The sequence below is a fragment of the Girardinichthys multiradiatus genome, chromosome Y (assembly GCF_021462225.1).
Source record: "Girardinichthys multiradiatus isolate DD_20200921_A chromosome Y, DD_fGirMul_XY1, whole genome shotgun sequence".
Classification (NCBI taxonomy): Eukaryota; Metazoa; Chordata; class Actinopteri; order Cyprinodontiformes; family Goodeidae; genus Girardinichthys; species Girardinichthys multiradiatus.
The window spans coordinates 37740214-37760773 of record NC_061818.1 but is presented as its reverse complement, the minus strand read 5'-3'; the positions used below and the strand labels follow the sequence as shown (position 1 = coordinate 37760773).

Here is a 20560-nt window from a genome sequence, read left to right as displayed (position 1 = left end):
GGCTGTGTGTTTCCCCCGCGAACTAAGCGTCCAATCACATGCAGGAAAGGGGCGGAGCGTTTGTTGCGAGTAGGCGTGGTTAGAGTTGTGTCGGGAGAGCGGCGGAGCAGCAGTGTTATTGTGGAGCTTTGAGGAGGAGGAGGAACATCTGTGATTATGACAGAGAACCATGAAGAGAAATGGAAACATCGCGGGCTGAGATCACCGACTGCAGCCACACGGATTTAAACTGGATGCAACAACCCTTCGGCTGCATGATTTCCGGGCATTTCTCCGGCGACGGATTGTTTTGTTCTCGGACTAAATGAAGAGAAGGGGGCCTGAAATTATACAGACGTTGGGGGAAGTTGGGCTAGCTGGAAAAAAGCCGAAATAGCGCTGCTCTAAGTCTTTTAGATACATTTCAGAAGCACATTTGAACTCATTAAGTTTCTTATCCTGAAGCCGTCTTTATGTAAATTTAATTTTGATTTGAGAGCTGCTGTGGCAGAGCTAGGCTAGCTCGCTAGCTCCCACGCAGAGCTAGCTTCTTGTTGCTAAGAAAGCGTCTCTTAAAATGAAAAAAAGACGACTTGCTTCTGGTCTGATCGCTTTCAGCCGACAGTGAGAGGCGTTTTAAAACAACGCCTATGAGCTTTGAATCGTCACAAAGCTGTGACACGTTTATTAAAACTGCAGACATGTTTTTGCTCCTTATATAGAGTTTCGGACTGGATTCACAGAGTAATTATCAGTTCCTTCAATCGGTATTTAAAGGCAGACTCAGCTTCAGTTTGTGATTACATAATGTCTTAATCATTAGTTGTTTGCATGGGATTTTTTTTTCTCCCAGTGTGCACTAGTTTAAATCAAGCTTCACAACATTGAGCTCATTTATGACACCCGCTTTATTTTAAAGCTGTTGCCAGAAATATCGAGCTGTTCAGCGGGTAAAACAGAGCCTACCCCTGCTGGACCCATATCCAGGTAGTTCATGGCATAACAGACTGTGTTTTGGATCAAGCCAGGCAGAAGGAAAGAACATATAAGGGTGGGAAGTCTGCCTCTTGGGCTTGGAGGTGAAGATGGGCAGCCAGGGAAGCCCGGTGAAAAGCTACGACTACCTGCTGAAGTTCCTCCTAGTGGGAGACAGCGACGTGGGTAAAGGGGAGATCCTGGACAGCCTGCAGGATGGATCAGCAGAGTCTCCGTATGCTTACAGCAGCGGTGAGTCACAGCTGGATCTCTGTTGCTTGTTTACCCTCATTTCTGATGTGTCATGCTTCAGGAAAAAGTCCTGAACATTCGTGCTGTGTGTGGAGATCACAGCAGGTTCTCCTGGCTGTCTGTATAAAGTCACATTCAGTGGTTCACAGTGGGGAAGTCATTGACCCATGATGCTCATGTTGGGCAGCTGCCTCTGAAAGACTTTCCTCAGTTGCTTTAACCTGAAAATTACTCTTCAAAAGAGGGTGAAATTTCCACCTGATCAGAGTCGGCTTTATTCACTGAGTTTGTGACACAAACAAGGAATTTGACTTCAGTTCCACTTTTATCTTTATGAAGACAATTTAAATACAAATGTATTTAAAAAGGGACATCATTTTTTTGTAACTATTTATGTACATGGCTGATTTATTGCAAACATGCATGGTATCGACCTGGGACGGTTAATTGTTCTTCAGAGGGATGAAACGGTCCCAGTGGCGACTGGTACAAACCCGGGTCTATGGTTGCAATCAACCCAGAAAAGACAGATGTTCACATTGTTTAGAGACGTATCGCGAGTTTGTCAGCATGAAATTCGCAAACTTTATTAGATATCGAATGTTTTCCTGTTGTCATAAAAATATGATGATAGTTTGAACTAGTTAGTCCAAATAAGACATAAAATCATGTAAATCATACATTTTATAATTCAGACGAGATCACTTAGACCCAGGCTTTTAAATATCTGTTGGCTGATTTTTATCAGGAAAACTGGATGATATGATCCTTCTGGCAGCTCAGAAGGCAGGAAAGCATTCAGGAATGCAGTGAGCAGCTGGAACACAGCTGGACAAACACTCAGACTAATTAGTCTTAATTCCTCCTCGTTAAGTCACTGATGTCAGAGTTTTAGGTGCAGAAATACATGCCGACTCCTTATGGTTTAGATGCTGCTGCAGATGAGTCATTCTTCAGATTCCCCTCTCCTCCTTTCAGCAACAACAGCAACAGTTTATAAAAATACATCAGTCAGCAGGATGACCCCTTTTTTCTGCAGCGATGAAAAAAGGGGTCATCCTTTTTTCAGCCGAGGGGTTAAGCTGCCTGTTGGCACAAGGAAGCTGTGTGGAGACCCTCCCTCAGGTCCCGTGTTTGCACACACAAACACACACACGTTTTCTGGAAGCGCAAACAGCGTCTGAACGTAGAAAAGGCCTCAGCTGAACTGCTCTGTTTTTTCAGGCTACTGCCTCTTTGTTTTTAGTTTTGTCAGGTAATCTGGTAGCCTAAAATCCTGAGCTAACAGAGGATTATACTTCAGGCTAATTATTTTATGCTCATTTATTATGAATGATGGTTTGAGTATGATTGATAAATGCTCAGTCTTCAGATTAAACTGTGACTCACATGTGTAGCACTTTGAAAGTGTTTTCTTTTGGTTACTATTAGAGAAAATTCCTTAATAAAGGGAGAAGATATTCCTGTTTCCAATCTTTTTAGATAAAAATACTGAGTATATGTCGCAGATAATTTCGCCCTTCCTGTGTTTGCATTTCATATGGAGTTCAGAAAGTTTCTGCATAATTTCCCTATTCCAACACATAACTAAAAGTACCAGAACAGAAACCAGATCATCATCTAAACCCAGCAGGAAGCAATGAGATCAAACTGAACGGATCGCAGCTGAGCACACTCACAGAGGCGCTGGTGCAGGCATCATCTCTCCACCAAAGAAGGTGTGGGTGTTGGGAATCCGTCTGTGTACCCTGAATATTTCAGGACAGCAGATTCTGATTGGTTGAGGCTATGACTGGGAGCCAGTCAGAATTGGCTGAGACGTGTCCCTCTAAGCATTGAGTGCTTTATTGATTATTGATCAGTGCCTCTGGGTTGGTGAAAACATCTTTGTTGCAGAAAATAAGACACATTTATTTTTTCCCCCAGCCTCAGTGTTATTTTAAAGCTGAGGAGGCTTTAAAATATTAAAGCCTAATGTTAAAATGTTTGAAGATGAGTCGTTTCTATATCATTGCTAATAAGATGTTACTTAGAGATGCACCGATCAGCCTCTTCCTGGACCATACTGATTTCTCAGGTCTGATCTGCTTATTCTGGTATGATTTATGCGCTGCAGTGGATTTGATGGCGATACTAGTTTTAAATCCAAAAGAAAATGAATGGAAGGAAAAAGTTATTCCTATTTATGCATCAAATAATATGTCCCTAACCTCTGTAATAAACTCCAGGGAGGTGCATCAGACTGTAGGACTGAAAATGGTTGATGGCATTTTTTTTGTTTTTGAGTCGGCAGTCACCAATCAGAGCCGATCGAGACTCAGCCGGCCAATTCTGATCACTGGCCAGTTAACTGGTGCGTCTCCAGTGTTAATATGTTTCCAGAAGCTCTAAAGTCAGTAATGTTTTACTCTTAAACCATTTTTACTGTGTGTTTTAATGTGAAACCCAACGCTATCAATTGATACAAACTTTGTCTTTCTTTTAAAGTGGTCTTGATCAATAATTGTTCTGGTATTCTGAACGTTTTCCAGTCTCTATTTATGCTTTAGTTTCTTTTCAGTCCTTCTACCTGAGCTTTTCTTCAGAAAGTCTTTGAACTCCAAACCAGAAACCATTCAGAACCTTCTTCTAAACTGAAAAGGATGAACCAGTGTTGTTGACACATAACAAACCAGCCTTATATAGATTTCTTGTTCTCGTTTATCATATTTCTAATTTCTTTACTTGAATCTTTGTAAAATCCAGAGATAATTTTGTGACAGAAATAAGAATTTAGCTCCAACACTAGAAGCTCTCAAACAGCCTCAACCTTACTCTCCTTTGAAATGGTCCAGGTCTGATTATTTATAATACTTTTATTTTTGGCTGCAGACCAGATTTTGATCCATCTTGGAGCCTCCAGACTTGGTATTGACAACGATGTGGATGCAGCATAAACCCTCACTTTATCAGAAGACATGGATTCAACCAGGTCGTAGAACATTCCTCCGAGGTTTTGGTCCATTTTGACACACCTGCTGCAGATTAGTCTGCTCAACGTCCAGAATCCCCTGTTCCACCACATCTCAAAGATACTCCTTTGGATCTGGATCCTTTGACTGTGGAGGCCACTGGAATATGGGAAAGAAACCAGTTTGAGATGTTTTTAACTTTGTGACATGGTGCATTATCCTGTTGGAAGCAGCCGTCAGAAGATAGACACACAGCATCAGACTCAGACAGGCTGTGAGGTTCAAATGATGCTCAGTTGGTACAACGCCGGCCCAAATGTGCCAAGAAAACATTTCCCACACCAGTTCACCACCAGCAACCAGAGCTGTCTTTACAAGGCAGGATGGATCCAGGCTTTACACCAAATTCTGACCCAACCATCTGACCTGGCTGCATGAAATCAAGCAGCTTTTTTCTGATCTGTTATCTAGTTTTGGTGAGCCTGTTTGAATTGTTGCCTTACTTTCCTGTTCTAACAGCAACTAACAGCAGTGGCATGTGGTGTGGTTGCCTGCTGCTGTAGCCCGTCTGCTTCTAGGTTTAACGCGAGCTGCAGTTTCCTTTTGATGATCTCTATGCTTGCCTGACTTCCTGACACCAGGATGGCATTTTTGTCCACACAACTTCTGCTCACTGGATCTTTTTCTGCCCACAGTCTGTAAACCTGAGAGATGGTTGTGTGGGAAAATCCCAGCAGACCATCAGTTTCTGAAATATGCTATTTGCTAATAACCCAAAGCAGAAGGTAGAAACGCTTTCTAAATATTTATCTATTTATCGCAAGTCTTGTCATCATCGCGCATTTCTCCAACGTTATGACATGTTTCCTGATATCATGCAGCCCTAATCGAAGACCCTCTCTCCCACATTCCGATGCTTCGTTTGGATTTCAGCAGGTCTAGTTACCTGAACGCACCGAGTTGCTGCCATGTGATTGGAGCAGTCGGTTATAACTGAGTGAAGGTCAGCAGTCAGAGAGGATGCCTTATAGACACATTAGACAACTATCAGCAATGAATGGAATTTATTAGAGGTCACAATGTTGGGTTTGTATGAAGCTGACTACAGTGGTCTGATGATGGAACCAGTAGGAACATGGAGGCATCTACCCAGAAGCTGTCAGATGCTTGGGTAGCTGCCTGTTGTAAATGGCTCCACGTACGCCCTCTGGTGGCCATTACAGGATCAGTTCATCCACATCAGTGGTCTGTGGACCAGATTAGATCCAAATCAGAACTTTCTCAAATATGGATGCTCATGTTTTACATCTGTGTGGCCTGAAACTAACCAGTAAATGTTCCTTCAGGCTTTCAGCAGCAGAAATAAAATATGTTCAGTTAGTTTCCTACAAAAAATAGCTAGCACCGCCCCAAACTGCTCCAGGAAACATCGATCAGTATGATGCAGTTAAACACAATATTTTTATGATCTCTCCCAGTGATCCCGGTACAAATACTGTTCATAAAGGTAGATACGTTAGACACTTTTCAGTTTACCTGCTGCAAAAAAGATACTAAGATTCTATGTGTTCCTGGTGCATACCGGCAAATATTCCCTCAGGGTCAGCTTGGCTTGGTGCTCCGTTGTTCAGTTGTAGATTGAGATGTTGCTTGGTGGCATTTATCGCTGGATGCTGGCCCACTCACCAGTAACCCCCCCATACTGCTGTCCTGGAGTAAAAGAGGGGCTTTGGTGGGTTTAATTGAGAGCTGGGAGTTAAATCAAAAGCAGAACGTGGTCTAATCCTCTTTACAGATGCAGCCAACAACACACCGTCTGTTCTCAGTTCAGCTGTTTATGAAGTCGCTCCACTTTTCCTCCTTTTCTGCCTCCATTTCTTTTCTTTCTTGACTTTCCTGAGAATCTGCACCGCTTGATTCCAGGTTTTGTTCTTCAAGATAGACTTCTCAGGCTGTGAAGAGCTCCATCCTGTTCACATGGAACATTGATTTAATTTATTACCACACATGGTGGAGGCAGAAAAACCACAGAAGACATTTCTGTACTGGGGTTCCTGTTCTATAGAAAAGGCAAAAAGGATTATCCAGAAATGTATATTTTCCTCATTGATTTCTGATGAGAAACATTAATAGGTTGATAAAATCATAACATTTTGATCTGTTTAATCAAAAGGTGTGCCTAATAAAAGTATTTAAATCAAATTACTTGCATTTGTTTTCCACTTCAGCTACTGTACGTCTAGAGTTGTAAATCAGTGGTTTTATTCATTTCCATGCAAATGAAAAAAGTGTCAAACGTTACGTTAGGAACAAAACGCCATATTCTAATAACAAGCAGTTGAAACATTAGTCTGGCCACTCAAACTCTTTATCAGTTCATCTATGGTTTCTCACAGCAACTTGTTATTTAGCACTAAATGTCACTTCAAGCTAATGCTACACATGTGCTGGTTGGAAGGGGAAGTTGAGATACTCCCTGTCAGATTCCAGTATCCAATCAGAAAATATTGTCTCTTTTATTTGACACAGAAGAAACAGCCCAGAGCATCTGAGCATGTGTGGTCTGGCTGCTGACTCCCTGCTTGGGCTGTCTGTCATAGCCGTAGTACGAAATTTGTTGCGTCCTTTTCTCTCAGGTTTGTTGTTGTTTCCCTTAAATCCAAGAATCCAGTTTCACATTCCGGGTGCGAAACGTTCTTCCAACAGAGAGTCTACTTTTGGTCATCCATTCAACATATTCACGTCAAAAGTTTATTTTAATTAGAAGAAATAATCATTCTGGGATTACTGTGAGAGTTTTCCAGCCAGTACGTCATTATCCATATGCAAGTACTTTCTGCTTTACCGGAAGCACTTCTTTGGAGGTCTTTAAAATGACTAATCCGTTTTTAAGATAGCTCTATTTTTTACATTTAAAAATGTCTAAAGTCTAAAATAGGCACTAAGTTAAATCAGCTCCTTGCAGATCCAGTCTGAACTCTTGAACTTTACGTTCATCTACAAACAAACGGAGCCTGCCAGCCTCCTGAATGGAAGCAGCACTTTGAGTGAAGACATCAGAGAAGAATATCGATTATCTAGGATTTTTAAGTGAGGTCCGGCATCAAGGGGAAAGGAAGCACTTGGAACACCGCCCTGCACTCACTCCAATTCGATTAGGGCTCCGAGCTCAGCACTTAAAGTCAGTTCCAGCTTTAAGTTGCCTGGAAATTGGAAGATGTTGCTAATGCCATTAACCAGCAGCTGTGACCCATCAGAGCCCGATGCAGTGGAGTTTTACAGTGATTAGCTAAATGTTTGTTGTTGACGTGTTGTTTTTAAAACTCCACTGAATGCAGAGATGGTCTACATACATTTCCAGCTTCTCTGATCTTCCAGTCACCGATCAGAGCCAATCAAGGTCAAATTAACCAGTTCAGATCTGTGACTGGTTGATTGGTTTGTCTCTGGTTAAATGATTACATCCTAGGACACATTGTGACATTCACTTGTTCACTGGCTGATTTGTACTGATTTGCACCAGTTTTACTGGTGCCACTTTTCATCGTGGTCCCTCCAGGGCCTTCGTTATGATTCCTCATGTATTATTACGTTGATATGGTAATAGTTTATGGAGGAAACAATCTCAGGGGATCTGAGGGTTGAACTGACAGTTTTGTACCTTTTTATTGTAGTGGAACAGCAGCTAGCTGCAACAATAAGCTCAGTCAATCTGAGAACTATGAACTTCGTGACGTTTTTCTCCATCAGAGCTGTAGACGTTTGCAACGACCTTCATAATGAAATCTGTTCCCTTTTAGCAGCCTCTTCCTCCAGCCTCATTTAAACTGATAACCCAGTCAGCTCACTTTGGGAGGCAAATTTACCCGTCCTCACTCATAACAATAAATACTAGACTTTGGTTTATCTGAACCTCTTTAAACGCATCAGAGATTTTGTCCTTTTTCTGGTCACAAATTTTGTAAAAATCTGACCTCACTGATTTTCTAGATGAGTTGATAGAACTGTTTTAATATTACATTTATAGCAAAATAAAACAATATATTTTCATAAAAATAGCCTAAACTTACAGTTTTTCGTTCTCCGCGTCACTGGAAATCTGTAAACACGGGATAATCCTCCAGGCTATGGAACAGAGGTATAAAATGAACCACAACTCAACACAGCAAATATAATTTACTCTTTAACAAGATGGATGTTTGCATACATGAAAAATATAAAGTAATATGTACCGTATAACAAGATATGAAGTTTATTTCTACAGAATAAATATGGGTGTTGTCCAGTTCAGCATAAGAGAGGAAAACCCTCTGATTGGTTTTATGTTAAGTTCTTAAATCAGTCGTTCTTTCCTTGTGACCACAAATTGAACTTAAGCTTTTTTTGAATGACCATTAAATACATCACATTGTGTTGTTCATAGAGAGCAGCTGATGTTACACAGCTCTGCAGCTAAACATAAGTTCCCAAATATTTAAAAACAATTACAGCAAGAAACTAACATTAATCTTTTATTAATTAGCACAGTTAGCTTTACTAATCCAGAGTCTGTGTGCTCTTTGGAAGAATAAAAGAGAACATCTTGCTCTCTCACGTTGAAAATATCTGAGTCTTCCTCGCTCTGTTCAACCATCCAAACCTGTTGGGGTTTTTAGATAAACATCTTGTCCCTGGTTGAGGACGGATGCTCTGCTTTGCACCTGTTTATCCTCGGGTGTTAATGCACTTCATAAAACCCGCAGGAACACGTTGGTGTGTGCAGCAGGTGGAGGTGAGGCAGTCAGACAGGTTTAACTGCCTCTGTTCTAATGAGTCAGCAGCAGTGAAAGTTTAGAAGAAGGAAAGCGTGAACATGCGTCACACGCCTGGACAACACGGACATTTGCTTTGGAAAGTGGATTGTTTTTAACATCCAGGTTCCTGTGAAAACTGCTGGTGTCGTCACTGATTGAACTGAAAGGTTTCAGCTTGTTGAATTTCCATCTCAATCTTCTGCTTCTGAACATTTTACGTCATGTTCCAACAAGGTTCTAAACAATGAGAACTGAGCCTAAACTACAAACCTTCTGCCTTGTTGACACATATTCTCTACAGTTCAACTGAAAAACGAGAAAAATCTCATTCAAAACATGACTAAACTAATGCCTTGAGGTTCCCGATCCAGTTTCAGCATTCAGTCCTGTTTGGTTCTAGTCTGTCGGTATCCTACATCTTGACCTGGGCCCTGTTCAGACCAGGTATGCAGAAAATAAAATCAAACTCACATGAAGGTTTTGGGTTCAAATTGTTTATAATTTCATACATCTTGATTAAAACGGCAGATTCATCTGAAGAAAGGCTACCCCAGATGATCATGTTGCTGTTTTTATTGTGGGTGAAAAGTTCTTTTGGTGAATCTTGGTTGTTCTGAAGACATTTCACCTCTCGTCCAAAAGGCGTCTTCAGTTCTGAACATGGTTGGAAGTTATGGGCTTTTAGGTTGGAGTGTCGATACCATGTAAGTTTGTCCCGAGGTGCGAAATACGGAAAACCGCCTGGAGAGACAAGTCAGGGTTGCGGTGTAGGTGTTTAAAAAGATGACATCTGAGGCCACCTCCTCTGTGTAGTGTTGGTTTTTCATGTGTAACATATGCCCCTTTTCCACTAGTACCTCATCTAGTCGGGTTGGTTTAACAAGTGATGTGATGTAGAGACAAAACCAACAACAACAGCCTAGCCTGCTGCTCCGTTTATCACTGTCAGATTCGGAGGAAAAGAAGAGAACCAGAGAAGGTTCTGGGCAGTGAGACTGAAGCACTGTGGATCAGTACAGGAAAGAGAGGGAAGGATGTGTGAGGGTAAGATAACGCTACCTAATGCTAGCCTGCTATAATAGTGCTCATGTACACAATAAGCCCAGCGTAAAACAGTTTAACAGTTGAAAATATTAGTTACTGAATTAGGCTGCGACTAGTGACGCTGCCACCTAACCAATCAGTAGGCGACATCTTCTGAGGTCGCGTTTTCAGGATGACTCAGAACCACAAGCAACCAGGTACCAAAAATAGTACCGATTACTTGGAACCGGTACTATTTTTGGTACCTGGTTAATGGAAAAGCTGAAAAGGCGAGTTGAGCCGTAACGAACCGCTCTGAGTAGGGACTAGTGGAAAAGGGGAATTAAATGGGATCTTCCACTCCTCTCTCAAACCACCCGTCTTCCCAGTCCATTGGTGACCTTAATGGCTCTATTAGTGTGACTGTTCTGTCTACAGTTTATAAGCCTGTTACTTAAAACCAGAGAAGCCGCCTTTTAAATGAGAAACATCCTAAAGAAACCAGAGAAGAAGACCTTTTCCTTCAATTAGTGGAAGGTTGAGCTTACCTAAACAACCTGATTATTCTACCTTTTAATTTAAAAAATCCTTTGAACAGATTTATACGTAGATCTATAATATGCAGAAAGGTTTGAGGTGATTCATCACTTTGTTGCACTACAGCAGCTGGTATTTTAACAGAGGTGTGGACATTTTTTAGATGATTATAGCATCACAATCAGTGGAGATAGTCTTTGTTGTGTCGTTGCTGAACAACCTGTCCTGTTGATGTTTAAATGCTTCTAGTTGATGACGAGTCATTGTTTTCATCTCCTGTCTTCCCGACTGACGTCTCTGCTTTTCTAACAGCTGCTTCTGTCTGCTTTCTTTCCGTCTCTGTTCAGGTATCGACTATAAAACCACCACCATCCTTTTGGACGGCAGGAGGGTGAAGCTGGAGCTTTGGTGAGCACATACAGGCGCTGACTGTTGCTGTTCTGTTTTCAAAACTGCACGGAATGAAGAGGCTGGAAAATGTTCATCAACAACAGTATATATGTTTAGCAAACAGATCATGTTTCTGGAGAAAATATCGTCTCGATCTCTCAGTAGAGGAGCCTGTGATTAAATCACTGTGCCGTTCTGTTTGTGCATACCAACATGGCCCCATGTTAAAAAGTAATTGCCTCTTGTACTGGTTGTGTCACCATTGGAAGCAACAACTGCTATCAAATGTCTGTTATAACTGGCAATGAGTCTTTAACCTCACTGTGGAGGGGTTCTGACCCACTCTGCTTTGAAGAACTGGTTTAATTCAGCCACATCTGGAGGGTTTTAAAGCATGAGGAGCCTATTTGAGGTCATGCCAAAGCACCTAATCGGATTTAACTCCAAACATGGACTAGACCAATCCAAAACCTTCATTTTGATGGTATTTAGCCAGTCAGCAGTGGACTTGCTGGTGTGCTTTGGATCATTCTTCTGCTGCAGAACCCAAGTCTGCTTAAGCTTAAGGTAACAAACTGATGGTGGGTTATTCTCCTTCAGGATCTTCTGCCAGAGAGCAGAATTTATGGTTCCATCAATTGCAGCAAGTTGTCCATGTCCCAAGGTAGAAAAGCAGCCCTAGACCATCACACTACCACCACCATGTCTGACTGCTGGTATGATGTTCCTCTCTGGAAATGTTAGTTGTCCACCAGATGTAACATGACACACACCTTCTGAAAAGGTCCATTTTTGTCTCGTCGGTCTACAGAATATTTTCCCAGGAGTCTTGTGAACCAAGATGTCTTCGGCAGACTTGAGACAAGCCTTTGTGTTCTTTTGGGTCAGCGGTGGTTCTGGCCTTGGAACTCTACCATGGAGGCTATTGTTGCCCAATGTCTCTTTCTTATTGTTGGATCATGACCTCTGACCTTAACTGAGGCAGTGAGTACTACAGAACTGTTCTGGGTTCTTCTGTGGCCTCCTGGATGAGTCGGTGACGAACTCTTGAAGGGATTTTTGTAGACCTGCCACCCTGAGAAGGTTCTCCACTGCTCCATGTTGTCTCCTGGTGTGGATAATGGTTCTCTCTGTGGTTCTCTGGAGTCCCCGAGCTTTAGAAACAGCTCTGTAAACCTTTCCAGCCTGATGGAAGTCAACGAGTTTGTTTCTCATCAGATCTTGAACTTCTTTTTTCATCTTCATCGGTGCATGATGCGTTGCTGTTTACTTTATGTTGTCTGACAGGTTCAACTTAAAGGATTTCTTGATTTTACAGGCTTGGCAGCAACCGGACCTGGGTGAAACAGAACTCATAAAATCATAATTAATTCACAATTTAATCAGGGCGTGTTTACTTTTTCACACAGGGCCGAGTTGGTTGGGCTTTTATTCCTTAATACGTGAATTTATCGTTTTAAAACTGCTTTTTGGATTTCCTCAGGTTAGTTTTGTCTGATATTAATGTTAGTTTGATATGAAACATTTGTGTAGGACAGAGAAGAAAAAATGGAAGAAGTCTGTTATAGGGTAGGAATACTTTTTCACAGCGCTGTGCTGTGCAGCTTGCTAACAGTGAGTCAGAAGGCTCTGATTTGTTTTAATAAACCTGGTGAAACTGCATCTGAATGATGCTGTTTGCTATGAAAGCATAAAACAACTTTATTTAAATGCTGCTGCCCCAAAACCAAGTCTCTAAAATTGAATGAATCTTTTGAGAGCAGGTGTTTGAACTGAACACCAATCGATCAATGATGCAGCGTCGGCCTCCAGAGTTCTGCAGTGGGTCGACGCATGCAGTCAGCCTTGTTTTGTACACAAACCCTCTATATCTGTTTACTTTAGAGAGGCAAAGATCTGCAGAAACGTCTCCCACTTGATCCGTTGAGATTAAAACTCCCTGCAGTTCAACGCCAGGCCTGGTTGGTGTCTGGTTGGGGAGGATCAGCACCTGGTTTTAGGTTAGGTTGAGCCCAGTGTGAAGCAGAATCCTCCTGATTTCTCCTCCTCTTCCTCAGCTTAATGTATTGTCTTTTATATGATTTGTTCCATCATTTGTCCTCATCTTAATCTTCCCTTTATTCTCTCTTTAATGACTCAGACGTTCAGTCTCCGAGGCAAACAGACAGACATTAAAGGATATCTGAGCTTTTTTATTCTATTCACATCCCATAATGAGTCAGAGTCATTCATACTGACTCAGCTCATTTTATTCCACAGATTAATATAATCTGTTGCTTCCTTTTATAATTACTGTCTCACGTAGAGCCAGAGAAATAAAATCTTCTTTTAATTTAAGCTGTGAAATGTTTGTCTGTATATATTAAAGTCTGTTTTTGGTTGGGGAGTCGCTTGGTGCAGCGTCTCTTGGTGCAGCGTCGCTTGGTGCAGCGTTTCTTGGTGCAGCGTCGCTTGGTGCAGCGTCGCTTGGTGCAACGTCTCTTGGTGCACGTCGCTTGGTGCAGCGTCGCTTGGTGCAACGTCTCTTGGTGCACGTCGCTTGGTGCAGCGTCGCTTGGTGCAGCGTTTCTTGGTGCACGTCGCTTGGTGCAGCGTCTCTTGGTGCAGCGTCGCTTGGTGCAGTGTCGCTTGGTGCAACGTCTCTTGGTGCACGTCGCTTGGTGCAGCGTCGCTTGGTGCAACGTCTCTTGGTGCACGTCGCTTGGTGCACGTCGCTTGGTGCAGCGTCGCTTGGTGCAACGTCTCTTGGTGCAGCGTCTCTTGGTGCACGTCGCTTGGTGCAGCGTCGCTTGGTGCAACGTCTCTTGGTGCAGCGTCTCTTGGTGCAGCGTCTCTTGGTGCACGTCGCTTGGTGCAACGTCTCTTGGTGCAACGTCTCTTGGTGCACGTCGCTTGGTGCAGCGTCTCTTGGTGCACGTCGCTTGGTGCACGTCGCTTGGTGCAACGTCTCTTGGTGCAACGTCTCTTGGTGCAGCGTCTCTTGGTGCACGTCGCTTGGTGCAACGTCTCTTGGTGCAACGTCTCTTGGTGCAGCGTCTCTTGGTGCACGTCGCTTGGTGCAGCGTCGCTTGGTGCAGCGTCGCTTGGTGCAACGTCTCTTGGTGCAGCGTCTCTTGGTGCACGTCGCTTGGTGCAGCGTCGCTTGGTGCAGCGTGTCTTGGTGCAGCGTCTCTTGGTGCAGCGTCTCTTGGTGCAGCGTCTCTTGGTGCAGCGTCTCTTGGTGCAGCGTCTCTTGGTGCACGTCGCTTGGTGCAGCGTCGCTTGGTGCAGCGTGTCTTGGTGCAGCGTCTCTTGGTGCAGCGTCTCTTGGTGCACGTCACTTGGTGCAGCGTCGCTTGGTGCAGCGTCTCTTGGTGCAGCGTCTCTTGGTGCAGCGTCTCTTGGTGCACGTCACTTGGTGCAGCGTCACTTGGTGCAGCGTCGCTTGGTGCAGCGTCTCTTGGTGCAGCGTCTCTTGGTGCAGCGTCTCTTGGTGCACGTCGCTTGGTGCAGCGTCGCTTGGTGCAGCGTGTCTTGGTGCAGCGTCTCTTGGTGCAGCGTCTCTTGGTGCACGTCACTTGGTGCAGCGTCGCTTGGTGCAGCGTCTCTTGGTGCAGCGTCTCTTGGTGCAGCGTCTCTTGGTGCACGTCACTTGGTGCAGCGTCACTTGGTGCAGCGTCGCTTGGTGCAGCGTCGCTTGGTGCAGCGTCGCTTGGTGCACGTCGCTTGTTGCACGTCGCTTGGTGCAGCGTCGCTTGTTGCACGTCGCTTGGTGCAGCGTCGCTTGGTGCAGCGTCGCTTGGTGCACGTCGCTTGTTGCACGTCGCTTGGTGCAGCGTCGCTTGGTGCAGCGTCGCTTGGTGCAGCGTCGCTTGGTGCAGCGTCGCTTGTTGCACGTCGCTTGGTGCAGCGTCGCTTGGTGCAGCGTCGCTTGGTGCAGCGTCGCTTGGTGCAGCGTCGCTTGGTGCAGCGTCGCTTGGTGCACGTCGCTTGGTGCAGCGATGCGTGGTTTTCTAAAGGTGCCAACACTGATGATGAACAATTAATTTGTGCTTCTGATCTGAAGCCCCTGGCTGCTAATTCCCCCCTTTAAGTCTTTTGAACACCGTCCTTGTTTCCAAACAAGTGTGTAAATCTGAGCTGATTGCTGATCTCTTCTGCTCTGCACAGGGACACCTCGGGTCAGGGAAGGTTCTGCACCATCTTCCGCTCGTATTCCCGTGGGGCTCAGGTAAGGTCAAGCACCGGCGCATCTTTAACAAATGTTCAGCAGCTGAGATTCTGTGCCGATTTTAGTGTGACTTGGTCTCTTCTCAGGGGATCCTGCTGGTGTATGACATCACTAACCGCTGGTCCTTTGATGGCATCGACAGGTGGATCAGGGAAATCGATGAGGTGATTCTGATCGGATCTGATTAAAGCTGTACCAGTAATCATCAAACCAGTGCTAATGTTTCATGCTCAACGCTTATGTATGGATTATCGCTCATGGGTTTTGGGAAAATTGTGTTTTTCCGACTAAAACGTACACAGTCTCCACTTTCTGGTACCAGTACTGAATGGAGACGAGCATCAATGATGTAAATGTTTCCCGCCTGCTGACCCAGTCAGATACATGTTCCACTAGGGCTGCAGGATATTAGAAAAACAGGCAATCATGGAGAAATGTGTGACAATGATTTTGACCTATGATTAATAAATAAATGAATAATTAAAAAGATTTTCCAGCTTTGGGTTAATAACAAACATAGACCCCAGATAGGGAGTCGTCTGTTCAACAACTAGAATAAAATTTATTATTTCCATCTCAACAAGTTTTATTGTAAAGCGGCGATTGGGCGACGTCTGCTTGGTTGTGTTTTCTCAATGACTTGACCCCCTTACTGCCTCTTTCTCCTGTTACACATTCTTATACTGCTTGAAACAACAAGTCATTAAATATATTACAGGCACACAGAGCCTGAATGCAAGCTGCTTATTTAATTAACTAATATTTACGGCGGACCAGTGGGGAAGTGAAACAGCAATGATGATAAACTTGTGATAAATTATGCAGCCTTAAGTTCAACCAAACATTACTGCTTGGCAGCATTAAACGGCACAAACCGGGACATTCAGGCACTGTTAGGGCAGCCTTTGTGTCCTTCCGCTGACATGGAAACAAAGAGGAAGTCGTGTGTGTGTGTGTGTGTGTGGTATTTGTGGTCTGTGGAATGTGTGCTCCAGTTCTCCTGTTCCTGCTCCACCTCAGCTGGAATGGCTAAAACACTTTTAACAAATGAAATAAAGCAGAAGGTTTCAGTTTTAGAAATCTGGGGGTAAAAATGTTCCATCCACATTAATAATTATTAATAATAAAAAAAAATATTTTTCTATTAGAATCGTTTTTTCTAATAGAAATTTAAGGAAATATCTTATCAGGTCCTATTCTAGGTTTTTCCACATTAACGTGGTCCTGATCTGCAGATCTGCAGGATTTCTGAAGGTGTTTTCTGGACTTCTGATCTTTCCCAATAAATATTGCCTGAAAACACGGCATATCTGAGCCTGATCTTTAAAATCCTGATTTATCTGAACAGGATGGGGATGAAACGTTATAAAAGTTCATCTCCAGCAGATGATCTGGATCTGAAAATCATGTCATAGTTTTGGTATTTATTGAACATCCTGAAATACAATGTCAACAACATTTTAGGTACAAAATGAACATATAAAGTCCCTCATCCAACATGGCAAAAATGAATCAAATGAAGCCTTTTTTGTTTATGCATTTACAAAAAAAACCTGAATCTCCACCCTGTCAATAAAGGTTAAATATGATGAAACTGAACTGGAAATAAAGACAAATGGCTTCAGTTCAGTCAAGAGTTCAGCTCCAACAGTTATGTGACCTGTATGAATTAATCATGGGTTTTTCTGGATTTAATGTTCTCTCCGTAGACATGAACATTATCTCCACCAGAGTTTTCCAATCCTGGTCCTCCAGGCACATTGATCCTGCGTGTTTTAGAGTTTCCCTGCCTCAGAACGCCTGATTCCAAGTGGTTGTAGATTAACGGGCTTTTGCTCAACTGCAGTTGTCTGAATCAGGTGTGTTGAAGCAGGGAAACATCTAAGACCTTCACATGGCTACACAGTTAAATGAGATTAAAGCGAGCTGAAGGAAAATTGATGCAGGTGGCTGCATAAAGCCTCATCCTTCACAAACTTCTAACTTCAGAATGATTTTATCTTTGCTTTCAGCTCATCAGTAGCTTCGCTTTTATGTTGCCTAACTGGATTTTATTCCATGCTTTGAACCCCTTCAGCATTGGAAAACGTTAAAAACCTTTTCTCATCCTGATCATTCAGTCAGATGTGGTTTATCGCCCAGAGTGCCACTCCACCAGGGGGTGGCACAAGCATGCGTGGCGAAGTTCTGCCTCTGTTGGCTGAACCTCGTGCCAACAAGTTCATCCTATTCTAGATTCTCATTCAGCACAGAGTTAAAGGACTATTTAAATTTGATTGAGAGAAGCTTAAACCTGGACTTAATTATTCTGCACTGATTACAGATTCCTTTAAACAATTTATTAGATGTTAGATTACTGAAACTTTTCTGTGAAAAACAGTCCTGTTTTCTTTTTTTTTTTTTATATATATATTTTTAAATATTGTTGATCTTTTGAATCAGATGATTTATCTGCCAGGATGTATCTTCTGTAGAGCCGAACAATGTCTGGAGCCTGATGCACGCAGTGAGGATTAAAGATTTAAATCCGGGCTAAATTCTTCATGCTTGATGTTGATGATCTGCAGCAAATCTCATACATTCCTCTGAAGTTGGTCGAGTACTGCACAAAAACCAATGAAAAAGCAGCCTAAGAACACTGTGAAGGACCCTAAGAAACATGGAGAACTTTTAATGACTGCAGGCAGGTGTGTCTGCTTGGAGGAAACAAGACATGAGTAAAAAGTTTTAAAACCTGTTAGAACGTCTGATTCCACAAACCTTTTCTTCACCTCTGTCTCTTCTGCTGCTGTTGCTTCGTTCAGTCTGAGCCCAGCAGCGGTTCTGAGCGGGAAAAGACAGCAGGCAGGGAACTCGGCGAAGAGGCTGATCAGTGGTGACAGGCAGGCGGAGCGAAGGAGGATCATCATGTTTCTCTCAGTGTTTCAGGACAGATGAGGCTGAATCAGAGAAACTTTAATAACAAATCTCTGCTGGCTGCTTTGTGTGAACAGAATGACTCTGATTGGCTCCATTTGGTCCATCTAAATGTCACCACTGAACAGTCTTGTGATGTTTTCCGCTTTCAGCATGCTCCAGGCGTGCCTCGGATCCTCGTCGGCAACCGTCTTCACCTGGCCTTCAAGCGGCAGGTCCCCACCGAGCAGGCGAGGGCGTACGCCGAGAAGAACGGCATGACCTTCTTTGAAGTGAGCCCCCTGTGCAACTTCAACGTGATCGAGTCCTTCACGGAGCTGTCGCGCATCGTCCTGATGAGGCACGGCATGGAGAAGTTCTGGAGGCCCAACAGAGGTGAGTGGATGGAGGTGGGAAAACCATGTCTGAGGTCTGCGAGCTGACGAAGCTCGTCTGCTGGCAGATGGACGGTACATCCGCAGACAGACTTTGTCAGGACTGTGGTACTGTAATCCTGCCCTGTCATAATCAGCTTGTTTCTCTTCCTCTCAGTTTTCAGCCTCCAGGACCTCTGCTGCAGAGCCATCGTGTCCTGCACGCCCGTCCACCTCATCGACAAGCTCCCGCTGCCCGTCGCCATTAAGTCTCACCTCAAGTCCTTCTCCATGGCCAACGGCATGAACGCCGTCATGATGCACGGACGCTCGTACTCGCTGGCCAACCCGGCCGGAGGCTCCAAAGGCAACAGCCTGAAGCGACCCAAGTCCATCCGCCCCCCGCAGAGCCCGCCGCAGAACTGCACCCGCAACAACTGTAAAATCTCCTAACTGCTGCTGGGCTGGGAGACGGTGGAAAGGATGTTGAAGACTCCAGAGAACAGCTACAGACTCTTTCTCACTACAAGGTGGAGAAACAGACTCCAGAAGCTCTGCTGTCTGTCAGGTTCACTACATGTACAGAAATATCACGGCGGTCCTCACCTGTTCCTCTTCCTCCTCTTCTGTTCCCACTGCTGCCTGTTCTTGTTTCAATGACCCATAAGCTAGCGTTTCAAACACTACAGAACCATTAAACCCAATGGACCCCAGCTGCAGCAGACTCAGGTCCAGGCTTGTTTTTGTGCCTTGATCCAAGAGTTCTTTTGGTTCTTGGAGGACAAACAGGGTCCGGTATTTCAGTTTTAATGGGTCAGACAGGACGAGGTTGGGATTTTAGGTCCTTTCACCTTTTCAGATTTTAATTTCTCAATTAACTGAAGCATCTTGTCATCAGAACCAACCCGGTCAGAGTCCACACTGGTTTCAATGAAACAGAGTTGCTCATATGAGGAACTGGGAATGTCTCGGTTCTTGTTGGGTGGACGGACCTGTCTGTGTGTAGATGATTAGGAGATGATTCTCCTCTGAGACCCGGCAGAGACGAAGAAACGGCTTCATCTTCCTGGTGTCTCCCAGCCGGCAGCAGAAAGCTCAGTTTCACTCACTGTTTCATTTATCGTCTGGATTTCCAGAAGGCGCCCTAAACTTCTGGATCCGTCCTGCAGACAGGTTCTGTTTTCACCCTTTTAGAACTGAACATATTCAGTATTTACAGCTGTAAGCTTTAGAAATACCTCCATGAAAAGTATAAGTTAGCTGCTGGATGAGCTCCCTGCTGCCTCCTGTTTTCCACACATCGACTCTAAAGGGAAATGAAACGGGTCGGAGTAGCTGGACGGGTTCAGACTGAGGCAGGTGTTATTGACGGTAAACTCTAACCCATGTTTTGGTCAGTTTTTTCCTTCATCAGCTCCACTACGAGTCCTTTAAAAGGATCCATATGAATCATTTTAGAGATAAAAGACGGAACCGGCTTTAAAACAGTGAATGACAGATTTTATCATCAGTTTCTTTTTAACCTCAACAATAAACCAGAAACATGAATTAAAATCAAATGAAGCCAAAATAACTGCTAATAATTCCTGTTGATGGTCCATATGACAGAGTTCATGTGCAACTTTCATTTTTATCAGTTCAAAATATTTTTACTTTCAGATGTTATTCTTCGTCCCGTTGTCTACATGTCTACCTTTCATCCTTCTTTCCTTCCTTCCTTCCTTCCTTCCTTCCTTGGCTTCCATCCTGGCTTGTCTTTTCCTTTCTTCCTCCTGCCCTCCCCATTCCAGCAGTCTCTTATTTTTCTCGTTATCTCCTCCCTGCGCTGCCTTCAGGTGCCGCAGGATGTTTCAGTCTCCATCTCTGTGTTTTTCTGATCCAAACAAGTTCATAAACACGAACTTTTCCGAGCCGCTAGTTTTCATTCTCCAAACTGTTCCAAATGAATCTCCCCAGAGACCCAACGCAGCACGTTCTCCTCTTCTTCCCTGTGATCTGCATCGACGCCTCAGCCTGCTGTCCCATGATTCCTAGCTGTTTAATAATAGATGTTCTGCAGGGCTTCGTCTCCATCTCTCCTTGCTGCTCTTTCATCCCACCAGCCTTATTTCTCTGTGTTTTGTTTTCCTTTTATGGTTGAGGTTAGGAACGATTCCTGCTGTTTTTCAGCCCCTTTATTTT

The 20560-nt window shown here is 43.8% G+C and overlaps 1 protein-coding gene across 1 annotated transcript; it reads left to right on the top strand.

Annotated features, from left to right (window-relative positions):
- The first annotated feature begins 98 nt into the window (after positions 1–98).
- LOC124864590 (ras-related protein Rab-40C-like) lies at positions 99–18832 on the top strand. Its single transcript, XM_047359427.1, has 6 exons — positions 99–1206; positions 10858–10918; positions 15050–15110; positions 15197–15274; positions 18179–18401; positions 18558–18832. Exons 1-6 carry the CDS (start codon positions 1065–1067, stop codon positions 18830–18832), a joined length of 840 nt encoding a protein of 279 aa, XP_047215383.1. The 5' UTR covers positions 99–1064.
- The last annotated feature ends 1728 nt before the right edge of the window (positions 18833–20560 follow it).